General features: G+C 42.1%; 1 protein-coding gene across 2 annotated transcripts; it reads right to left on the minus strand.

Annotated features, from left to right (window-relative positions):
* Positions 1–796: 796 nt before the first annotated feature.
* On the minus strand, positions 797–24,533 carry LOC143302341 (nucleolar complex protein 4 homolog). Of its 2 annotated transcripts, none has more exons than XM_076616971.1 (13): positions 24,380–24,533; positions 22,360–22,471; positions 19,365–19,465; positions 18,398–18,499; positions 16,348–16,488; positions 15,012–15,114; positions 13,691–13,779; positions 12,818–12,929; positions 11,806–11,866; positions 10,173–10,283; positions 7,382–7,622; positions 6,375–6,485; positions 797–1,454 (listed from the first exon to the last, which is right to left on the minus strand). In XM_076616971.1, exons 1-13 carry the CDS (start codon positions 24,485–24,487, stop codon positions 1,347–1,349), a joined length of 1,500 nt encoding a protein of 499 aa, XP_076473086.1. In that variant the 5' UTR covers positions 24,488–24,533; the 3' UTR covers positions 797–1,346. The 2 variants fall into 2 exon arrangements, with proteins under 2 accessions (XP_076473086.1, XP_076473087.1); XM_076616972.1 differs by lacking the exon at positions 797–1,454 and adding an exon at positions 3,054–3,098.
* Between the last annotated feature and the right edge of the window lie 100 nt (positions 24,534–24,633).

Genomic DNA, 24,633 nt, shown 5'->3' on the forward strand with positions numbered 1-24,633 from the left:
CATCTTTTGCTCCTTTGGACTGAAGTATTGATGCCAATATCTCTTTTGCTGTGTTTATCAAAATGTGTGTGTGTTTGTGTGTAAGTGTGTGTGTGTGTGTGTGTGTGTGTGTGTGTGTGTGAAGGCAAGCATCCAAACAAATGAATGCAGAAAGCAATCTGCAATCAGTCCTGAAGTTGTGACATGTACTGGTGTGAAAATACCAGTTTTAAAACCCAGTTCTTACCAAAAGAAAAAAAAAGTATTAAAAAAACAAAAAAAAAAACCTGTGCATTTCCGAGCCAGAACCCAGCTTTATAAAGTTCTTTTCTTTTCAAAAACATGTTGTACATTGTTTTTCGCACTGAATATACATTAATGCAGCAATAACAATATTGAACTGTAATATATACTTAAACCAGATTGAAAGGAACACCAGAAAGAAAAAAAAACAGAAGAGAGAGAAACAAACAAACAAACAAAAAAAACAAACAAACAAAAAAAACAAAAAAAACACTAGCATAATGTGAAGAACAAATGTGCATGCTTTTTTCCCCCCTCCCAGCCTTGTGGTATAAATAAGAATAAAATAAAGTGGGGGTATGGGGCACAGCAAAATAAAAGAGAGATAGAGACAGAGAGAGGCAGGCAGAGACAGACAGAGTGAGAGAGAGAGAGAGAGAAGAAGAAGAAGAAGAAGAAGAAGAAAAACAGACAACAGACACAGAGAAATTGTGAGAAAGAAAGAACATCAACAGAATCATTTCTTAAAAGTCACAAATCCACAGAATATCAAACACACTTGAAGAATGTTTCTTTTAAATTTTTTTATTATTTTGCATTCTTTTCCCAACAACTTTCATAATCATCTTTTTCACACAAACACACACACTGCTTTTCCACAATCATCGCATTCGCCATTTGTTTGTTTAATTTTTCAGTTCATACACAGATAGTAGTCCACACTTTTCCATCAGTCCTGTTCAGTCACTGGCATTCAGTCCCACAACTACTGACAGCCACATGTTCGAATGCTGCGTGTACATCAACCTCGCATCAGCAGTCCCTTCTGTCTCATGTCTGCATTTTCGCAGTTTCTTTTATCCTTGTCACACACACACACACACACAAACGTATGTACAAACACATCGATATGCACACTCTCAAGCACACACACATACGTATGTTTATATACATACATTCACTCACATACACACACACATTATCTCTCTCTCCCTCTTACACACACACACATTCACACTCTCTCTCTCTCACACAAATACACATACACACACACTCTCTCTCCCTCACACACACACACACACACAAACACACTCGGTGATGCATATATATCCCACTCCCATCAGTCAGAGAGTGAAGAACTGTTTGAAGTGAGCGTCAAGCAGACCGCAGGGTTTGTCATGTCTCAGAGGCACGTTCACCGGGGGCTTCTTCTTCACAACTCTCTCAATCATCTGAAACACGGAACAACAACATCCCTTTCACTTCAACTGCTGTGCACAACTCTCTCAATCATCTGAAACATGGAACAACAACATCCCTTTCACTTCAACTGCTGTGCACAACTCTCTCAATCATCTGAAACACAGAACAACAACATCCCTTTCACATCAACTGCTGTGCACAACTCTCTCAATCATCTGAAACATGGAACACCACCATCGTTTTCACTTCAACTGCTGTGCACAACTCTCTCAATCATCTGAAACATGGAACAACAAATCCCTTTCACTTCAACTGCTGTGCACAACTCTCTCAATCATCTGAAACACGGAACAACAAATCCCTTTCACTTCAACTGCTGTGCACAACTCTCTCAATCATCTGAAACATGGAACAACAAATCCCTTTCACTTCAACTGCTGTGCACAACTCTCTCATTCATCTGAAACATGGAACAACAAATCCCTTTCACTTCAACTGCTGTGCACAAGTCTCAAAATCATCTGAGACATGGAACAACAACAACATCCCTTTCACATCAACTGCTGTGCACAACTCTCTCAACCATCTGAAACATGGAACAGCAACAACATCCCTTTCACATCAACTGCTGTGCACAATTCTCTCAATCATCTGAAACATGGAACAACAACATCCCTTTCACATCAACTGCTGTGCACAATTCTCTCAATCATCTGAAACATGGAACAACAACAACATCCCTTTCACTTCAACTGCTGTGCACAACTCTCAATCATCTGAAACATGGAACAACAACAACATCCCTTTCACTTCAACTGCTGTGCACAATTCTCTCAATCATCTGAAACATGGAACAGCAACAACATCCCTTTCACTTCAACTGCTGTGCACAACTCTCTCAATCATCTGAAACATGGAACAACAACAACATCCCTTTCACTTCAACTGCTGTGCACAACTCTCTCATTCATCTGAAACATGGAGCAACAACAACATCCCTTTCACTTCAACTGCTGTGCACAACTCTCTCATTCATCTGAAACATGGAACAACAACATCCCTTTCACTTCAACTGCTGTGCACAACTCTCTCAATCATCTGAAACATGGAACAACAACAACATCCCTTTCACATCAACTGCTGTGCACAACTCTCTCAATCATCTGAAACATGGAACAACAACATCCCTTTCACTTCAACTGCTGTGCACAACTCTCTCAATCATCTGAAACATGGAACAACAACAACAACATCCCTTTCACATCAACTGCCATGCACAACTCTCTCATCTGAAACATGGAACAACAACAACATCCCTTTCACTTCAACTGCCGTGCACAACTCTCTCAATCATCTGAAACATGGAACAACAACATCCCTTTCACTTCAACTGCTGTGCACAACTCTCTCAATCATCTGAAACATGGAACAACAACATCCCTTTCACTTCAACTGCTGTGCACAACTCTCTCAATCATCTGAAACATGGAACAACAACAACATCCCTTTCACATCAACTGCCATGCACAACTCTCTCAATCATCTGAAACATGGAACAACAACAACATCATCCCTTTCACTTCAACTGCTGTGCACAACTCTCTCAATCATCTGAAACATGGAACAACAACATCCCTTTCACATCAACTGCTGTGCACAACTCTCTCAATCATCTGAAACATGGAACAACACCATCCCTTTCACTTCAACTGCTGTGTCATCAGGACAGAGAGACAGAGAGACAGAGAAGCAGTTTACTGACAGCACTATTTTCTTGAAAGCAAGAATCCCAACTGGGAAGGTCATTTCTACAAAGAACCTAATTTAGAAATCCATTCGCACTATGGCATCACAGTAAGGATTTTATTAAAAATATATATATATATTATATTATAGATTAATTCTTATTTATTTTTTCAAAAGAAACGAGAAGGCCATTGTACTTTGCAGGAGGAATATCAAAACATTACAGCACGAACTGACAGACTCTAGCCATCACCCTGTAGATTCAGGGGCATCATTCATGGCCCTACTTGGGGCTTTGGGGCTTTAAATGAAAGAAAAATGTAGATGAATCAGATTTTTTTAGTGTTTTAATGTTTGAGCACATTTTTCATAAATCAAACACTCTTCTTATCCACTCATTCAACAGTGCGTTCTCAAAGATGTGTAAAAATGCTTGGATGTTTAACTCAGTCAAAGGTTAAAGGCCAAAAAAGGCCTTTTATGGCCGTAAGTGCAGTGAATTAATATTCACTGTGTCTAAGGCTTGGCACAGGAAGGCGGTACCAGATCCTCTCCATCCACCGTTTCAACCTTGATCACATCACTGTGGATCTGATCCCACCAGTAGCTGGCACACCATTACACAGCAGCTGATGAATCACTGTGGATCTGATCCCATCAGTAGCTGGCACACCATTACACAGCAGCTGATGAATCACTGTGGATCTGATCCCATCAGTAGCTGGCACACCATTACTGAATCACTGTGGATCTGATCCCATCAGTAGCTGGCACACCATTACACAGCAGCTGATGAATCACTGTGGATCTGATCCCACCAGTAGCTGGCACACCATTACTGAATCACTGTGGATCTGATCCCACCAGTAGCTGGCACACCATTACTGAATCACTGTGGATCTGATCCCATCAGTAGCTGGCACACCATTACTGAATCACTGTGGATCTGATCCCACCAGTAGCTGGCACACCATTACACAGCAGCTGATGAATCACTGTGGATCTGATCCCATCAGTAGCTGGCACACCATTACATAGCAGCTGATGAATCACTGTGGACCTGATCCCATCAGTAGCTGGCACACCATTACTGAATCACTGTGGATCTGATCCCATCAGTAGCTGGCACACCATTACACAGCAGCTGATGAATCACTGTGGACCTGATCCCATCAGTAGCTGGCACACCATTACTGAATCACTGTGGATCTGATCCCACCAGTAGCTGGCACACCATTACACAGCAGCTGATGAATCACTGTGGACCTGATCCCACCAGTAGCTGGCACACCATTACTGAATCACTGTGGATCTGATCCCACCAGTAGCTGGCACACCATTACACAGCAGCTGATGAATCACTGTGGATCTGATCCCATCAGTAGCTGGCACACCATTACATAGCAGCTGATGAATCACTGTGGACCTGATCCCATCAGTAGCTGGCACACCATTACTGAATCACTGTGGATCTGATCCCATCAGTAGCTGGCACACCATTACACAGCAGCTGATGAATCACTGTGGACCTGATCCCATCAGTAGCTGGCACACCATTACTGAATCACTGTGGATCTGATCCCACCAGTAGCTGGCACACCATTACACAGCAGCTGATGAATCACTGTGGACCTGATCCCACCAGTAGCTGGCACACCATTACTGAATCACTGTGGATCTGATCCCACCAGTAGCTGGCACACCATTACACAGCAGCTGATGAATCACTATGGATCTGATCCCATCAGTAGCTGGCACACCATTACTGAATCACTGTGGATCTGATCCCACCAGTAGCTGGCACACCATTGCACAGCAGCTGATGAATCACTGTGGATCTGATCCCATCAGTAGCTGGCACACCATTACACAGCAGCTGATGAATCACTGTGGATCTGATCCCATCAGTAGCTGGCACACCATTACACAGCAGCTGATGAATCACTGTGGATCTGATCCCACCAGTAGCTGGCACACCATTACTGAATCACTGTGGATCTGATCCCACCAGTAGCTGGCACACCATTACACAGCAGCTGATGAATCACTGTGGATCTGATCCCATCAGTAGCTGGCACACCATTACATAGCAGCTGATGAATCACTGTGGACCTGATCCCACCAGTAGCTGGCACACCATTACACAGCAGCTGATGAATCACTGTGGATCTGATCCCACCAGTAGCTGGCACACCATTACTGAATCACTGTGGATCTGATCCCACCAGTAGCTGGCACACCATTACACAGCAGCTGATGAACCACTGTGGATCTGATCCCACCAGTAGCTGGCACACCATTACACAGCAGCTGATGAATCACTGTGGATCTGATCCCACCAGTAGCTGGCACACCATTACTGAATCACTGTGGATCTGATCCCACCAGTAGCTGGCACACCATTACACAGCAGCTGATGAATCACTGTGGATCTGATCCCATCAGTAGCTGGCACACCATTACTGAATCACTGTGGATCTGATCCCACCAGTAGCTGGCACACCATTACTGAATCACTGTGGATCTGATCCCACCAGTAGCTGGCACACCATTACACAGCAGCTGATGAATCACTGTGGATCTGATCCCACCAGTAGCTGGCACACCATTACTGAATCACTGTGGATCTGATCCCACCAGTAGCTGGCACACCATTACTGAATCACTGTGGATCTGATCCCACCAGTAGCTGGCACACCATTACACAGCAGCTGATGAATCACTGTGGATCTGATCCCACCAGTAGCTGGCACACCATTACACAGCAGCTGATGAATCACTGTGGATCTGATCCCACCAGTAGCTGGCACACCATTACACAGCAGCTGATGAATCACTGTGGATCTGATCCCACCAGTAGCTGGCACACCATTACACAGCAGCTGATGAATCACTGTGGATCTGATCCCACCAGTAGCTGGCACACCATTACACAGCAGCTGATGAATCACTGTGGATCTGATCCCACCAGTAGCTGGCACACCATTACACAGCAGCTGATGAACCACTGCAGGTCTGGTCCCCAGTCAATGCCCAATATTCTTTATGGTTTTCTTATTTCCTGAACAAATGTACAAACACATGTTTCTCTAAACTGACTGCTACAGATCCGCATAATCTGGAGGCTGTGGAACACAGAGGAGACAATCAACAACTTTAACAACAACACACACACACACACACACACACACACACACACAGACCTGTTCTGTGGATCCCTCCAAGAAGTCTGCGATGGCCTTTTCCTGTTTGATGGGGTGGTTGATGCTCATGGCTTCTTGGGCCACCTCAGGGCTGTAGTGACTCTGCAGGGTCTGAAACAGCACAAAGGGCTGGAGTCAGGTGTTCTCATCATCACTGACACTGTTGTGTCGCACCGAAAATAATAGCAATGTGGAGGCTCACACAGCGTAGTTCCCTGTCTTCTGCCAGAGACCAAACCCTAAGCACTTTACTCACATACCTACCTGGGCACAGCCAGCTGACTTCTGCCTTTAGTGGGAGCTTATCATTTGATTTCTGTGTCATTCAATCAGGTTTCAGCCATGAGCCAGAACACGTGTATATGTATTAGTAAACACATGTGTTTATATGCACACAAGCATGCACACACTCACATTACAGGTGTAATAACACTCAAAGTGGAAAGACATTCTTTGACTTTTCCAGACTTCTACTCTGTACGATCCCCGTTTCACCCCCCAACCCACCGTGTGCAACAGCCAAGTGGTTAAAGCACTGGACTTTCAATCTGAAGGCCCAGGGATTGAATCCCCGTCAAGGTGACTGGTGGGTAAGTGGTGGAGATTTTTCCCATCTCCCAAATCAACAGATATGCAGACCTACTAGTGCCTTCACCCCCTTCGTGTGTGTATGCATGCAGAAGATCAAATACGCACGTTAAAGATCCCATATGCCATGTCAGTGTCCAGTGGATTAATGAAACAAGAACTTATCCAGTATGTCCTGCCCCCTGCCCGTCAAACCCCCCTGCCCCCATCCCCTCCCGAAAAAACAAACTTCTTCTTCTTCCGCGTTCCCTGAAAAAAACCCAACAAAAACAACAAAACAAAAACTGGAATATGACTGCCTATAGGGAGGTGGTAAAAACAATCATACACACAAAAAGCCACCTCATGCATATGAATGAACGCGGAGGTCACAACCACAAAACAAAGAAAAAGCAGAAGGAGACCACACCCTCCCGTACCTTGATTTCCCACAGACTGCTGTCCATGGCACAGGTTTTGGCCGGGTCCTCCTGGCGGTCCAGGAAAGGGTCGGAGGAACAGGTGTGGCAGGGTCGGTTCACCAGCACGCTGCAGCTGGGGTGGCGGACCAGAAGAATCTCCACCAGGACAATGCACACCTTGGCCCCCGCGGGGGGAGCTGTCAGGGCCAGGCGAGACAGCCGCTTGATGAAGGCTGCGATCAGGTACGCTGGCAAGTGCCTGCAACATGATGCATCATTATATATATATATTTTTTTTTTTCATATTCCTTATTTTCTTTCAGTCTGTTCTTTTTCCCCCCCCCCTTTTATCTCCATGCAGAGGACTGACATTTCTTCTTTTTCTTTATTTGTTGTGGCTGCAACTCCCACGTTCATTCGTATACACAAGTGGGCTTTCAAGTTTATGACCTTATTCACCCACCCCCTCATTGGTCAGTCATACTTTTTTATTTTCAGGGGGTTGCATGCCAGGTATGTTCTTGCTTCCATAACCCACTGACACTGATGTGGATTACCGGATCTTTTAATGTGCGTATTTGATCTGCATGACGGGCACAATAGCCGAGTGGTTAAAGCGTTGGACTTTCAATCTGAGGGTCCCAGGTTCGAATCACGGTGACGGCGCCTGGTGGGTAAAGGGTGGAGATTTTTCCGATCTCCCAGGTCAACATATGTGCAGACCTGCTTAGTGCCTGAACCCCCTTCATGTGTATACACAAGCAGAAGATCAAATATGCACGTTAAAGATCCTGTAATCCATGTTAGCGTTTGGTGGGTTATAGAAACAAGAACATACCCAGCATGCACACCCTGAAAGCGGAGTATGGCTGCCTACATGGCGGGTTAAAAACGGTCATACACGTAAAAGCCCACTCGCGCATATACGAGTGAACGTGGGAGTTGCAGCCCACGAACACAGAAGAAAAAGATCTTCTGCATGCTGACACACACAAAGGGGCTTCAGGCTCAAACAGGTCTGCACATAATGTTAGCCTGGGAGGTTGGAATAAATCTCCACCCTTTACCCATCGTTACAAGGAATTCGAACCCAGGACCCTCAGACTGAAAGTCCAACACTTTAACCACACAGCTGTTGCACTTTAACCACACAGCTGTTGCACCTGTCAAAGTCCAACACTTAACCACACAGCTGTTGCACCTGTCAAAAGTCCAACACTTTACCACACAGCTGTTGCACCTGTCAAAAGTCCAACACTTAACCACACAGCTGTTGCACCTGTCAAAAGTCCAACACTTAACCACACAGCTGTTGCACCTGTCAAAAGTCCAACACTTAACCACACAGCTGTTGCACTTTAACCACACAGCTGTTGCACTTTAACCACACAGCTGTTGCACCTGTCAAAGTCCAACACTTAACCACACAGCTGTTGCACTTTAACCACACAGCTGTTGCACTTTAACCACACAGCTGTTGCACTTTAACCACACAGCTGTTGCACCTGTCAAAGTCCAACACTTAACCACACAGCTGTTGCACTTTAACCACACAGCTGTTGCACTTTAACCACACAGCTGTTGCACTTTAACCACACAGCTGTTGCACCTGTCAAAGTCCAACACTTAACCACACAGCTGTTGCACCTGTCAAAAGTCCAACACTTAACCACACAGCTGTTGTACCTGTCAAAAGTCCAACACTTAACCACACAGCTGTTGTACCTGTCAAAAGTCCAACACTTAACCACACAGCTGTTGCACCTGTCAAAAGTCCAACACTTAACCACACAGCTGTTGCACCTGTCAAAGTCCAACACTTTAACCACACAGCTGTTGCACCTGTCAAAGTCCAACACTTTAACCACACAGCTGTTGCACCTGTCAAAAGTCCAACACTTAACCACACAGCTGTTGTACCTGTCAAAAGTCCAACACTTAACCACACAGCTGTTGCACCTGTCAAGGACTGACTTTGATGTTTATAGTCCAGGTGACCGCACAGGACCATACCAGCAGCCTTACCATCATGAATTAGTCACTTTTTTTTTCTTCATTTTCTCTCTTTTGTGCAAAACACCACTTGCATAATTTTTTTTTTTTTTTTTTGCTTTGCTGCCTCATCATCTGCGCGGTTTCAGTGGCATTACTCCCACGCCGCTCATTTAGATTCCCTCATACATGGCCACACCCGGGTTCATCCGTCGCAGTTCCAGCGTCGGCAGTTCACATGGAACCATCGATGTTAGGTCGCCTGGAGGCCACACACCAGAGGAGACCCTGCACTGCTGCTGAGTCACTTCGGTGGTGTTCATTGGTGCCTGTTCTGTTTTAACGTACTTAGGACACCACCTACTAAGCCCCCTACTAACGACAATAATGGCTTAGTCGCAGAGCCAGACTGAGTGAGCGTCTCTCCCAGAGTGGAGACCGCCACCACGTCCCTCAAGCAACAGGCCCCCATGAATCTGCCGACACTGACGACATTGACAGGGCTCACCCCAAGCACAGAGCACTTGCATAATTATGCTTCCCAACCACTTGCCCTCATCATTTCTTCCTGCTTCAAGATATGTTTTATACGTTACTTGGTAAACCATTTCTAAGCAGTCATATCTTTTCCCACTAAATTCTCGAATTAAGAGAGTTAAAAACGCTAAAAAAAATAATAATAATAAAATTAAAAAAAAGAATGACATACACAAACATATGCACAGGCTCTTTCTCTCTTCACCAGTTGATATCACCTACGCGCAGAGCCTTTCTGCATGGGCAGAAAAAATCAAAACAAGATGCACTGAGCACTCACGTGGAGGACAGGAAAATATCTGCCAGGTAGAAGAAGCGAGCACAGTACTTTGCCTGGAAGATTTGCGGCTGGAACAAGGTGTAGAACTTGGTGTAGAAATCTGGGTAATCCCTGAAACACAACAACAAAAGACATGACAATGTTACAGCTGATGGGGAAGAGGAGGAACGCGGTCTATAAAACACAACTTCAACTAACATACATGCCTGCCCCAAACATTTCATCAGGAACAGATAATGCAAAAAAATCCGGAAGAAACAGAAATTTTCAGGAATTTTCAGGAACACATTATGTGGAGTGTTGGCCTAGTGGTAAAGCGTCCGCCTAGGAAGCAAGAGAATCTGAGCGCACTGGTTCAAATCCCACATTTACCAGTATCCCCCCCCCCCTCCATTTGACCTTGAGTTCTGGACATAGCCATTTGGATGAGACGATAAACCAAGGTCTCATGTGCAGCATGCACTTAGTGCTAGCGCACATAAAATAACGCATGGCAACAAAAGGGTTGTCCCTGGCAAAATTAAGCACAAAAATCCATTTCGATAGGAAAACAAATAAAACTGCAAGCAGGGAAAAATATTTCTAAAATGGATGGCACTCTCAGTCAGTCAGTGTAGCGACACGCACTCCCTGGAGAGAAATGTGTTCTGTATGCATCATCTGAGTCACTGATTAACCTTTTCAGAGCCCTGAAACGTATACACGCATCCGCAAAAATGCTTCACTATTTGCCCCAGGACGTACATATACGCCTATCGTTTCAGGATTTTTCACAGTTCTCTTTTTAAGTTGATATGTTCCAATAGCCACCAGTCAGAAAGCTTGATATGTCTACTTTCATTATCTGTGAGGAGCAACAACCAATTATGATCTGTATGATAATCACTCCATGTTACTGTCAGTATCCTTCTCGGAATTTGATGATGCTGTCAAAATGGCGGATGATGAACCACAACAAAAACAGCATGGATGACCGTCATTACCATAATCATCATGGAAATATAGAAAACAAATTATACAAAATTTTGGGGCACATTGAGAGAGCCACTAGACACACACACACACACACACCCACAAAGTGTCTGGCAGTATGCCACCCTCCAAAACCACCCCCCCAACCCCTCTCCCCTATCCGTGATAAATCAATGATGTCATGACAGTGAATGTTATCTAGAGCTCTACTTTTCGCACATCTGTGCCGTCAAACTTCTGTCTTTTATGGGTGTTCATATTCCCTTTCTTCTCCCTTCTCATAAAATTTTGCACACAAATATTGACGGATCGCCCAATCGATCATCATAATTATGTGACCTGGTTGAAGACATAACTTGACAAAAAAAAGAACACCAGAGAATCGACAGACAGACAGAAAATACAAAAAAACTTAGCCATATGAAAAGCACAGGAACAGGAGCGACGATGGCTGCTGGGAAAAGAGGGCGCTAGTCAGGGGGGCAAAGGGGAGGTTACCATCTTCCAGGAGGTTATCGGCCATTGCTACTTTTGTTTTCTCCGCATAGGTGGATAGTAGTTTGCACAGGACAGAAATGTCAGATCCCTGCCATAGTCTGCACTAGTGGGTCATGGTTAAGTATGTGTAATTAAATGACGGTTTATGTGGATCAATACTTACAGATTGTATTTGTGAATCAGAATGAACAATCCGTTCAAGGCCAACAGACTGATGGCACCACCTGTTGATTAAAAAACAAAACAAAAACAAAATAAAACAAAACCAACAAACAAAAAAAAAAGAAAGAAACTCAGTGACATATAGTAATAATTGAAATGTGTGTCACAGAGTAGCAAAACGCAATCAAAAAATCAGTACAGAAATGAAATCTGGATGGACTGCAGGTGTACATGTGTGCATGTGCATTACTGTGTGCAGATAAGATCCTGTAATCCATGTCAGTGTTCAGTGGGTTATAAAAACAAGAACATGCCCAGCACGCACACCCCCTGAAAATGGAGTATGACTGCCTACATTTCCAGGGTGTGCATGCTGGGCATGTTCTTGGCAGGGGTGAAAATGGTCATACATATCTTCTTCTTCTGTGTTCGTGGGCTGCAACTCCCACATTCACTCGTATATACACAAGTGGGCTTTTACATGTATGACCGTTTTTACCCTGCCATGTAGGCAGCCATTCTCCACTTCTGGGGGTGTGCATGTTGGGTATGTTCTTGTGTTTGCTTAACCCACCAAACGCTGACATGGATTACAGGATCTTTAACATGCGTATTTGATCTTCTGCTTGTGTATACACACGAAGGGGGTTCAGGCACTAGCAGGTCTGCACATATGCTGACCTGGGAGATCGGAAAAATCTCCATTCTTTACCCACCAGGCGCCGTCACCGAGATTCGAACCCGGGACCCTCAGACTGAAAGTCCAACGCTTTAACCACTGAGCTACTGCGCCCATCGGTCATACATAAAAAAACCCACCCGTGTATACTTGTGGATGGGAAAGTTGAAGCCCATGAACGTAGAAGAAGATACTGATAGCAGACACTGCTGTTAGCCAAAAATTCACAATCATTTTGCCATGCCCTCTAGAAGAAAACTGTGCAAGTTGCCAAAAGGTCCTTCACTCTTTGTGAACTTTGTACTTTCATGCTGCAAGATGTACAAAAGCCTACCAATATTGTAACTCTCTGTCAGGAAATCCGCCAACAGCAAAGGGCTGGACAAGAACGGCAGCAACTTGTCATCCAGTTTGGTCAACACTCGCCGATACAGACTTGGTGTCAGCTGTCGATAAAAAAAAAAAGAGCATCAAATGACATGCTGACAATGATGTGTCATGTCAATTACTGACAACAGTTTCAGCAATTTAAGCGGTATGCAGTCACACACAATTACGATTACGCTGGCATTGTCAAAATGTCATACATCATCAACGTCAAACTTGACATGGCTAGAGTCCCGATCAATAAAATATTTGCATTCTCTCTCTTTAACTCGCTCCATGGAGCCATTTGACGCAAATAACATTATTCACATTATTATCTGAGAATGGGTTACTGCAAGCTTATCTCAGACCTCTCCCTCCCTGCCTGCCTGCCTGCTTTCCGCCCAGCACTTTCTATTGATCAGAAAGCATCAAAACAAAATGTGCAACTGTGCATGCGCGCACAAACACACACACATGCACAAACACACACACGAACAACATGAAAAAAACCAAAGCATGTATTCACGCACACAGTCATACACACGAAAATACACAATCCCACAAATGCACACTTTACTACTCTGATTTAAAAAACCAACCAACAACCAGAAAAAAAAAAAAAACCCCAAAAAACATAAACCCAAAACAAAAATGAAATAAAACAAAACACAATCTTCATCCCTCCCCCAACACACCCTCCCTCCAATCCTCATCCCTCCCCCCAACACACCCTCCCTCCAATCCTCATCCCCCCCCCAACGCAACAACCCCCTAGGGGCCCTTGCAGACTGCTGAAGCAGCCTGAAGAAAGCAAGGCAAGGAAGAGGAGAGCACTGACGTCGGATCTGAGGAAGCCCATGAGGCAGGCGGTGAACAGCTTCTTGTGGGCCTTGAGGGATGCTGCCTTGGTGTGGGGCTCCTCGCCCTCTGCAAGGCACCACACAACACAGCTACCTTCACCAATGCGTGTGTAGCGCACTGCACTGACTGTGGCGATTTTTCACTGATACACAACAACCTGCCATGGCAACAGCTGTGCTTAGTCATTAGAATAAAGAACAAAGATACAATGTTTCAGCTCTTTTGGGGGGACTTTGAGAATGTCTTGAAGGAAAAGTGTGAAATTCTGCAAATGTAAAGTTGAATATAGAGTTAGTATTATTTGGAAATGATGATATTACAAAAACAAATGAAATATTTGACTATATCATTCTAGTGGTGAAACATTTCATCTATAAATGCAGAATAAATAAAATCAAACCACGTATAAAGTACTTCCTTACAGACTTAAGAAACATATATAAAACCGAAAAATATATACACTCGATGGAAATGATGTCCATAGCATTTTCTAGAAAATGGTACCCATACATAAAAATGATGGAAGGCAACGAGGAGGAGGAACGACAACCATGAATGTAACGTTTGTTCTTTTTTAAAAAAAGAAAAAAAAAAGGATATAATGTTTGCATAATTTTCATGCACGCATACACCAACATCATAAGTAACATGTAGATATGTTCATGTACATATGAACTAATGAAGTTGTGAATTTTTCATACAGGGAGCATAAAAATTTCCATCCTTTGGTTGTTTGCATGCCGGTGTAGATATGTTCATGTACATATGACCTAATCAAGTTGTGAATTTTTCATGTATGGAGCATAAAAATTTCCACCCTTTGGTTGTTTGTTTACAGCACCACCGGCACGCCAACAAACACACAGAGACAGAAACATCAAGGAATAATCAAATGCCTGCTCAGCAGACAGGACTCATGCACACAGGCATGCACACTCACTCTCAGACACACACGGAACACTCACATACAACAATATAATGTGCATGTGATCATGCCTACATTTAGCAACAGAAGTAACATGATCGTGACGATGTACATAAGTTCATTTAACTTACAACGGGTAAGGAACATGAAACACATCCTGAAGAAACCATACAGACATGTGCACAACTCCACAATGAGGTAGAGATGATGGTGAAGATACATGAATGCACACGCCAACACAGAGAGAGACTGACTGATTAATAGACACAGAGAGAGAGACAGAGAGAGAGAGAGAGAGAAAAAGAAAACAAAGAGAGAGAGAGAGAAAGACACACTGATACAGAGTGAGACAGCGAGAGACAGACAGATTTACCTGGCACTGTAAGCATATTGGCACAGAGGTCAGAGTCGCCCTGTGGCAGTTGGAGATTGTATATCATACTCAGCACGTTGGCCAGGTACATCTCTGCTCTCCCCTGAAACCATAGACAGAGTGTAGACACTGCCCTGAATGTCCCGCTCATGTTCTGATTCTGACCACGAAGAAAGGTCTCACCAGTAAGTACTGCATCACATAACTGCCAGCACTAAGGAAGATTCTTAGTACAGAGATGCTCATCACGAGGCATTCACCATAGAACTTTTTCACCTTTCTACAGGTAAAATGGGTCAAAGACAAGACTTAAATTAAATGCAACCTGCTTTGCAGTCTTCTCTTTTTCTATATGAACTCAAATATCAGAAACACTTACACACTTAAGTCATGTATATGCATGAACAAATGCATGCACATGCATGCATGTAAACAAACACACACACATACAAAAGAAGTAACCTTGTTCTCTCTGAAGACGATAAAAAAAAACCCCATCACTTACTGAGTTTTGTACTGAACACTTGCAACAGCAAGAAATCGCACATTATGTATCATATTACGTTTTATCACAACAGAATCTTGTGTGTGAAATTTGAGCTGCTCTCCCCAGGGAGAGCATGTTGCTACAGTGCAGCACAACATATTTCCCCTCTTTTCTTCTGCCTGCAAGTATATTTGAGTATCAATGAGTGGAGTGATGGCCTAGAGGTAACGCGTCCACCAGGAAAGTGAGAGAATCTGAGCACGCTGGTACGAATCACAGCTCAGCCACCAATATTTTCTCCTCCTCCACGAGACCTTAAGTGGTGGTCTGGACGCTAGTCATTCAAATGAGATGATAAACTGAGGTCCCGTGTGCAGCATGCACTTACCGCACTTATAAGAACCCACGGCAACAAAAGGGATGTTCCTGGCAAAATTCTGTAGAAAAATCCATTTCAACAGGAAAAACAAATAAAACTGCACGCAGGAAAAAATACAAAAGAAAAAAAGGAAGCGCATTTGTGTAGCAACATGCTCTCCCTGGGGAGAGCAGCCCGAATTTCACACAGAGAAATCAGTTGTGATAAAAAAGAAAAATACAAATTAGAAATACAAATTATTTGTTTTCAAATCAAAGTAGATTTTACTACAGAATTTTGCCAGGGACAACCATTTTGCTACCGAATGTTCTTTTATGTGCGCAAAGTACATGCTATGCAAAATCTACTGGTGGGGAAGAAAATACTGGCACAGCACCACACACACACAACACACACCCACACATACAGAGCTCCAACAACACAATGTTGAAAGCCAGCTGGGTGAAACTCCCCACTTGAACACCCAATACCTTGACCGGCTTCTTGCTGAGGTTCTGTTTCAGGGCCTTCATGAGGAAGAACCTCACGTCGTCGTACTCCGTCAGTTCACTGAGGCGGGTGATCAGCGCTTCCTGGCTGTCTGTTGCCGACAACAGCTTCTCCACCACATCCTGTGACACAAGGTGCACAGTTTTATCTACGCAGCTGTCACACGGATAGCATAAACAAGCTGCCTATAATAATGATAATAATAATGACAATATCAGTAACTGTCTCACATAACGCTTTTCCACACTAAACATTCTCAACTGAGCCGTACAATGTAAAAAGTGACATGTAAAACAAGCATTCAAACATTAAAATGGAACCTTACATGCATAACCCTGCACAGACATCTGGCCAAACTCTAAGCTATGTTCAGAAACACACCAATATCATCATAAACAACACAACACTCATCAAACATCACAAAGCCAGTCCTCAGACCAATCCAGTTTCCAGGCTGGACACCACCTTCCCATGGTGGTAACCTGGCCTTGACAGCTTTCCAGGACCTTTTCTCAGTGTCGAGGGAACAGCTTCCATTCATTCAAATATATCCTGCGGCCACCCCATCAGAAACACGCTTTATCATGCAGTTGCTTCCCTTGGCAATGTGACCCTTGGCATGTTCTTGACCTTTGCCGATTCAACAATGAAACTGACAGCACATGGGATTTCTGTTTTCAAAATAAGCAGAAAAGAACACCACGACCTACAACTGTGGGCTAAATCATACAGTGAGTTATGAAGATAAAGAAGGACTGAAGAAATGCAGAAGTGGTTTTGCATGCCGTGTGCATGACCAACAGACCCAGAAACACACATGCAGGGAGAGGCGGCAGAGGGAGTGGAGGATATCAGAGCATGCAACTCTCTATGTGTTGGGCAAAAGAGTTCTGAAACAATGTTGATTCTGGGCGGTCTCCTTTTCTTCTTCTTCTTTTTTTTTAGAAAAAAAAAAAAAAAAAAAGGCAAATGCTTGCCACAACAATCGCTCATATCCACTGTTGGCATCATCACAGTTTCTATGCAAATACTCGGTGCGTGCATAACAAATGGGCACATCAGAGACTGATCAATCTGGAAATCCAAATCCAGGCTTCTTCTACTATTGTAACATCAAAACTAACCAAAGTGAAATGAGACAATACATTACATGACTACAAGTATGTTTTTCAATCAATGCTAAGATCCTTCTTAGTGTTTGTCAAAAGCAAATTATTAGCCCAGGACATTAAAAAAGACAGGAAAAAAGAAAACATTCTTGGAGAAAACAATGACGAACAAACAACAACAACAAAACAACAAAAACCACAATAACACACATTCTTCCAAAGTAACAAAAACAATTACCAGAGCAAACTACTTCTCTGAAAGGGTTGTTAACACCTGGAATGGTTTACCAGACTCTGTGGTGACGGCACCATCTGTTGACTCTTTTAAAAGCCACCTGGACAGCTACTGGACTGAGCTACCTTCAGTGTATGTTCCTGCCTGCCAGTGCTAACAACCACCTTTGTACTTGCCATTGCCCACACGTCGCATGCGCATAAGTAAATAGATCTCGGACAATGAACAGGCCCTTGACGGGGCCTCATCCGTCTAATAGTCAAGTCAAGTTCTGGTCCCTGAAGTCTGATGATATACCTAACATTACAAGAACTCACCTGTAAAACAAACAAAAACAACACAACATTCTTCCGAAGTAAGGAAAAGAATCACTTATGTTGGTCCCTGAAGTCTGATGATATACCTAACATTACATGAACTCACCTGTAAAACAAACAAAAACACAACATTCTTCCGAAGTAAGGAAAAGACTCACTTATGTTGGTCCCTGAAGTCTGATGATATACCTAACATTACATGAACTCACCTGTAAAACAAACAGTCTGATGATATACCTAACATTACATGAACTCACCTGTAAAACAAACAAACAAACAAAAAAAAACCACAACATTCTTCCGAAGTAAGGACAAGAATCACTTACGTTGGTCCCTGAAGTCTGATATACCTGAGATTACATGCACTCACCTGCAGAAGTCTTTCAGGAAAACTGGAGCCGGACTGCTGCTTCTGCAAAGGATGCTTTGCTTCCATCTCCACAAACTTCATCAGGGCCACAAGGGCTCCTTCCTGAACACACAACAGCATATCGATATTGGTGAGCATTTTCCATGGCCAACTTTCCCCGATCAGATATGTGTTTCCAATAACAGTTTTGTTTTAGGTTATATGAATCATGATTTATCAACAAACGTTACTGACTGCTTATCGATTCTTTTATCTATGTTTAATGAATCATGATTTATTAACAAATGTTACGGATTGTTTATAGATTATTTATCATTCTGTTGGACAGTACAGTAACAGAGCGTGCTATCATTCTGTCTGACTAAAGGGTCACAGTGTGTACCAGGTACAGAGGAACAAATATGCTGAGTACAGAACAACACTTACAGTTACAACCTGGCACAAAAACATATAAACATATGTTATCACACACACACAAACAATCCCAACAATTACCCAAACAGCAACATTCAAGATGCCACACATTTCTTCATCTTGCCAGTACAACCACTATCCACTATCAATAAACCCCTTGATTGTGGTTGACGACCATGTTTGTCAGTGAAGGGCTGTTGGCTAACTCAGATAAGACTGAAGTTACGGGTCAGGAAGTAGGTCACCATATAGACTATGTCCTGGGATTGCACCACTTCAGTTCAGTAAGATCAGTCACACCACTTACTAACACACCTTCAGTAGTTCTTGCACAGTATCCAAATTCACGCAAGAGTGATTTTATTTCAGCACGGTTCAGAGTCCGGAGGTGAAGTAACCCACTAAACAGCAAAAGCTGACTGATAAAACCCAGCAACGTTCAGTCTTAGCTGCCTGAAATATTGACATATTTTGCTAAGTGTAACCCACTAACAAAACTGCCCTGATAAACACAGGGGAGAGGGGGAAGGGGGGTTGGGAGGTGGTGACATACCCTCAGTTTGACGTCTGGTGACTCCAGTTTGTCCAGAATAGCGTCACATGTTGTGTGGTACTGTTGCTGCAGCCAGTCACACAGCTGGCCATGTGCTAGATCTGTGGAGACAGAGACAGAGAAAAGAGAGAGAGAGGGAGAGAGATAGACAGAGAGAGAATGAATGAATGAATGAATGAATCTTAATTTTCCAATGGTGGAGATATTAGCACACTGGCCAACTTCCATATCTGCTGTTGTTTCAAGAGAAACACATATAACATATCATACACATATAAATGTTGTTACACTCAATATATGTATAACGTATAAGGATAACGCAATGTCAAGCTGAGAGACACAACATGACTCACACACACACACACATACACACACAGAGAGAAATCAAACTTTTATTGAGGGAAAAGGAAATGGCACTTATCTGCCTATTTTCAAAACATATAAAACATATATAAACCAGTCTAGGAAATACAAGAGAGTTAAAAAAAAAAATAAAAAAAATAAAAAAAAGGGAAAAAACTAAATAAATAAAAAAAAGAGAAAAAACTTTTTTTCCTCTTTTATATATATATATATATATATATATATATTTTTTTTTTTTTTTTAACTCTCTTGTATTTCCTAGACTGGTTTATATATGTTTTATATATGTTTTGAAAATAGGCAGATAAGTGCCATTTCCTTTTCCCTCAATAAAACACATCGCATGGCACAAGTATGTGCATGCATGAGAGGGAAGGAAGAAACTGAGAGAGAGAGAGAGAGAGAGAGAGAGAATTCATATGATTAATTCATTCTCTCTCTTTCTCTGTGTGTGTGTGTGTGTGTGTGTGTGTGTGTGTGTGTGTTTACTGTATACTGCACTGTATCTTGGGTTCATTAACTGGAACACATAGCATATCTTGCTTGGACACAAACATTCTGTTGAGACAACTATCACTGTCAATTTTGGGTCACACAGTTGTTATTTTGTTATTTGTATTTTCTTTTTATCACAACAGATTTCTCTGTGTGAAATTCAGGCTACTCTCCCCAGGGAGAGTGTCTCGCTACACTACAGCCCCACCCTTTTTTTTTGTATTTTTTCCTAGGCAGACCCATTACCTCTAGGCCATCACTCCACTGAAATATTTATTAACTGAAATAGAAAAGATAACATCTATAGAAAGACAAGATACAGACAGGATCACTCACGTAGTTTACTTCTGACTACATGGCTATTCAAAGATTGCAAACTACGAACTTAAATTATCTTCCCGGTAATCTGTGTCTTCATGATCAAGTTATCAAGAATGGAAGATAGATAAAAGAAATTGGTTTGTTTACTTCATAGAAAGACACAGAGAGAGAGACAGTGACAGAGAGAAAGAGAGAGAGAGTAGAAGCACACAGTCAGAAACACAGTGTGTGTGTGTGTGTGTGTGTGTGTGTGTGTGTGTGTGTGTTTTCCCAAGCTAAATCTGATGTGAGTTATGTTTAAATCACTGCACAGCCTTAGCCATAGCTGGTTATAAAGAGGTTATAATCACTGACTGATCACGATCCACGCCTATAAATCATGCATGTATGTCGCCAGGCGCTGATGCTTCCAATGGAGACTGCCATCTTTTTTTTGCTAATACACATAAGGAGGATGGTGGCAGAATGGTTAATATGCTCATCAGGCATCTAGCAGTTGTGGTGTAGCTTATGTGATGAAGAGAAGTTTTAAGTTATCGGGTGATTAAGGTAAGGGGTTTTCGGTTGTGATGGACTGGATTATGGAGAATTAGGATTAAAAGAATAAAGGGATTAAAAGGATCAGAATAATAATAATTATTAATAACAATGATACTAATGCTAAAAATTATAATCATAATGTGAATTTATGTAGCGCTTATTCTCCTCTAATTAGTGCTCTAGGTGTATTACAAAAAAGAGGAAATACATACACACATACATGCGTGCACACACACACACACACACACGAGAAATAAACAATGAGAATAATGGAATGGCATTGTGGTGTTCTACATTAGTTAAGTAAAGAGGTGTGCTTTCAGGGAAGACTTGAAGGAAGTGGAAGAGGAAGAGTTCCTGATTTGCAGAGGGAGTTGATTCCAGACAGTTGGGACATGAAAAGAGAAAGGACACTGTCCGAAGGACTGCGACATTGTCTGAGGGGATGGGATGTATACATGAACCATATCTGTAAGATACCTCAAGTCACTGCCAGAAATAGATGAGAAACAGATAGATGCAAGTTTGTAGTTGATTCTGTATTGGACAGGCAGCCAGTGAAGAATTAAAAGATAAAAAAGATCCACATAAAAAGAGGTTAAAAAGATAAAAGGGTCCAGACACAGGCCAGGGGCTTACTGAGGCCAGTCAGAAAAGGTTTTCTTTTGGTTCATTTACAACAGTTACATGGAGAAAAGAAGACAGTGCAGTGGAAGTTGACATCGATGGGTCATGTGTGACACACATGGGATGTGCATCAGATTGAGAACCTGAACAACACCTGGCACAACTTAAACCAACCACGACACCCCCTACCTTCACCACCTGGAGAATGTAACCCTTATATTTCAATCCATCACACATATGGATTTGTCTGAATGCAGTGACGCCTCCTTGAAAAACTGAAACTGCTCATAAATTACAGGTCTAATACCAACAGATGGTTTTAAACAAGCTAAACTATGTTACATTTAACCGTTATATTTCCACAATATATCTAATCAGCAGGTAAATGGGAATTTCAAGCCCTGGTATCAATAAAACATAATACACTGCCTGAGTCAAGCACAAACATTGTTTTCACTCTACATTACTGACAAATCATGCAAATTTTCACTGTGATGCTAAACACCATTATATGTTCATCTTTGTGTATTTTGCCTTTAGCTGAAAGACGAGAGAAACAGAAACTGTTGACCAGTAAACATTAAGTATTCTAATTCATATTGTAATAATCAATTACTGGACAGACATTTCTCTCTTTATAGGAGTTTACCTTCATCTTTTTCAGAAGTGCTGGTGACAGACATATCTCCATGAGCAAAGAAGTTTGTGAAAACGTGCTGCAGTCCCCGTACTGCTGCCAGCATAACTGAAGGTTCTTCATCCTGAACAGTACAAGCAATGCATATAAATGCTCATTTCACTTTGATAATTTCTTTCCTGATTTACACACACACACACACACACAAAGACATACCCACATGTGTAGAGGTTGATAAGAGGGAAAATTTATATATATATATATATATATATCCAGCATACTCAAAACACTTTTACAATCTTTTCATCAATTCAGAAATATACAATCTTTTCATCAATTCAGAAAAACACACACAAAAAACATGGATATTGAAATGCTACACTCAAATAGTCAAAAGTGTAAAAAGCAATGAGTACGATTTATGACATTTTTCAGCATTCTTTATGCCAATTTGCACACATTTCAATCTTCATACAGCTTTTTAATCACTGAATTCAAAAACCAAAAATAAACCCCTTTAAAACAATAGCCAAAACATCTACTTTCATTTCAATTTTCATCCCCTCCATCTTTGCATACTTGCATCAAAGGATCTTGCATACAGAACTTGATTTTCTGCATGCTCCTGGCTCTGTGCATAAGCACGGAGGTTAGGTGCCGACCTTAGTGTTGATCCAGGATTTATGCCACTCTACTTCGAAATTGATGTAACGACAAAATCAGTGATATGTAGTGGTGTTTTCTAGCATTTTGAACGATACAGAATTGTCAATCAATTCAATGACTTTAAAATGTTGGAAATGTGGAATAGGCAATCATAACGCACTGCTCTGGATCGGTCTTATTGGCTCAGCTGATGGTCAGCATAATAGGCATTCAGCCTCATCCAACAGTCACCAGAGTAGCATCCTTCTTATATCAATATAAGAATATTACACATAATGATGTGCATATACAGTCAAAGACGCTTATAAAGAATCTTAGGGGGCATTCAAAATTGCTTTGTTATATCTGGCTTTCATTACATCCGATGGGACGGTTATAACGAATTTCTATCACTGGTATCAGGTTGCTTCGTTATGTCTGGCTCTCTTGTCTTGTCTGTAATCCTGTGGTAATCCCTATCATATCATATCAATATCAAGGCGTGCAGGCCTAACAAGGCCTTTTGCCCACTTGAAGTGGGGAAACTCAGTATGGTGCCCTTACCTTAAAAAGCACATAAATATGATTGAAGGAGTTCAACGCAGATTTACCAAGTGTATAACTAGTAATACTAATAGTACTTGTGATCTTAGTTATGAGGAGCGCCTGGCTCTTTTTAATATGCCTAGCCTAGAGTTTAGAAGATTAAGAGGTGATCTCATTGAAGTATATAAGATCATGCACAATATTTATGATCCTTGCACCACCTCTTCCTTGTTTACTATGGCTAACTACGATAAAACTCGAGGGCACAACTTCAAAATAAACAAAACTAATTTCGTAACTAACCAGTTCCGCAAGTTCTTTACAAACCGTATCATAAATCTGTGGAATAACCTTTCCTATGTGACCATCAATGCACCATCAGTAAACGCCTTCAAAAATCACATTGACAAAAAGTTTAAGAACCATGTATTTTCCACAGAGTTAAATCTTTATTGAGCTGTAGATAAATATAGTATACACTATGCCAGATTTAAACAAGGGTCTGTTCACAAGTGATCCAAAAGCACATAAATGGACACTGATTATGAGGGCAAAAGGCTTTTAGCCTATAGCCAAACATTTCTGTGATCTGTGATCCTGTGAAAAAACAGGGCAACAATCTACACACACACATACATGGGCAATAGTTAAGCTCGTTTCTCGGTTAAACTGACTGATAGATGCCCTAGAATATAGATCTTGATTGAATGGATCACCTCACACTGTTTATCAAGGTTCACTGGTGTTCGTCGTGTAATAAAGAACAGAGCGACACGTGGGTTTGTCGAAAGGCGATTGACTTTTGTGTTTTAAGAAGGTTTAAATCAATTCTTCCACTTACTTGACTATAACACAGAATGTCGATTATGGAATTTGCTGCCTTTCTGTCACCAACACATTTTTTAACTTTAAATTTTATATCTGCAACCTTTTCTTGTGCTGTTTTCATTTTGACGATTGTCTGTAAACCGCAAGTTGACAAGACAGGAACAGGAAGAAAGGCTAGCGTGTGTGATTCGCCGCATAAAAAATATCCAATGAGACAAGTTGTTACAAAGCGTTTTGGCTCTTAGCATTACCAATATTCATGCGCCT

Source organism: Babylonia areolata, chromosome 29 (genome assembly GCF_041734735.1).
Source record: "Babylonia areolata isolate BAREFJ2019XMU chromosome 29, ASM4173473v1, whole genome shotgun sequence".
Lineage (NCBI taxonomy): Eukaryota > Metazoa > Mollusca > Gastropoda > Neogastropoda > Buccinidae > Babylonia > Babylonia areolata.

What these genes read in the sequence shown, in the direction of transcription:
- LOC143302341 (XM_076616971.1), bottom strand. Translation starts at nt 24,487, where the DNA reads ATGAAAACAGCACAAGAAAAGGTTGCAGATATAAAATTTAAAGTTAAA. An exon ending in CACCAGACGTCAAACTGAGG is followed by an intron (nt 18,500 to 19,364) that starts GTATGTCACCAC and finishes TTGTGTGTTCAG; the next exon opens with GAAGGAGCCCTTGTGGCCCT. An exon ending in TGGGCTTCCTCAGATCCGAC is followed by an intron (nt 12,930 to 13,690) that starts GTCAGTGCTCTC and finishes TTTTATCGACAG; the next exon opens with CTGACACCAAGTCTGTATCG.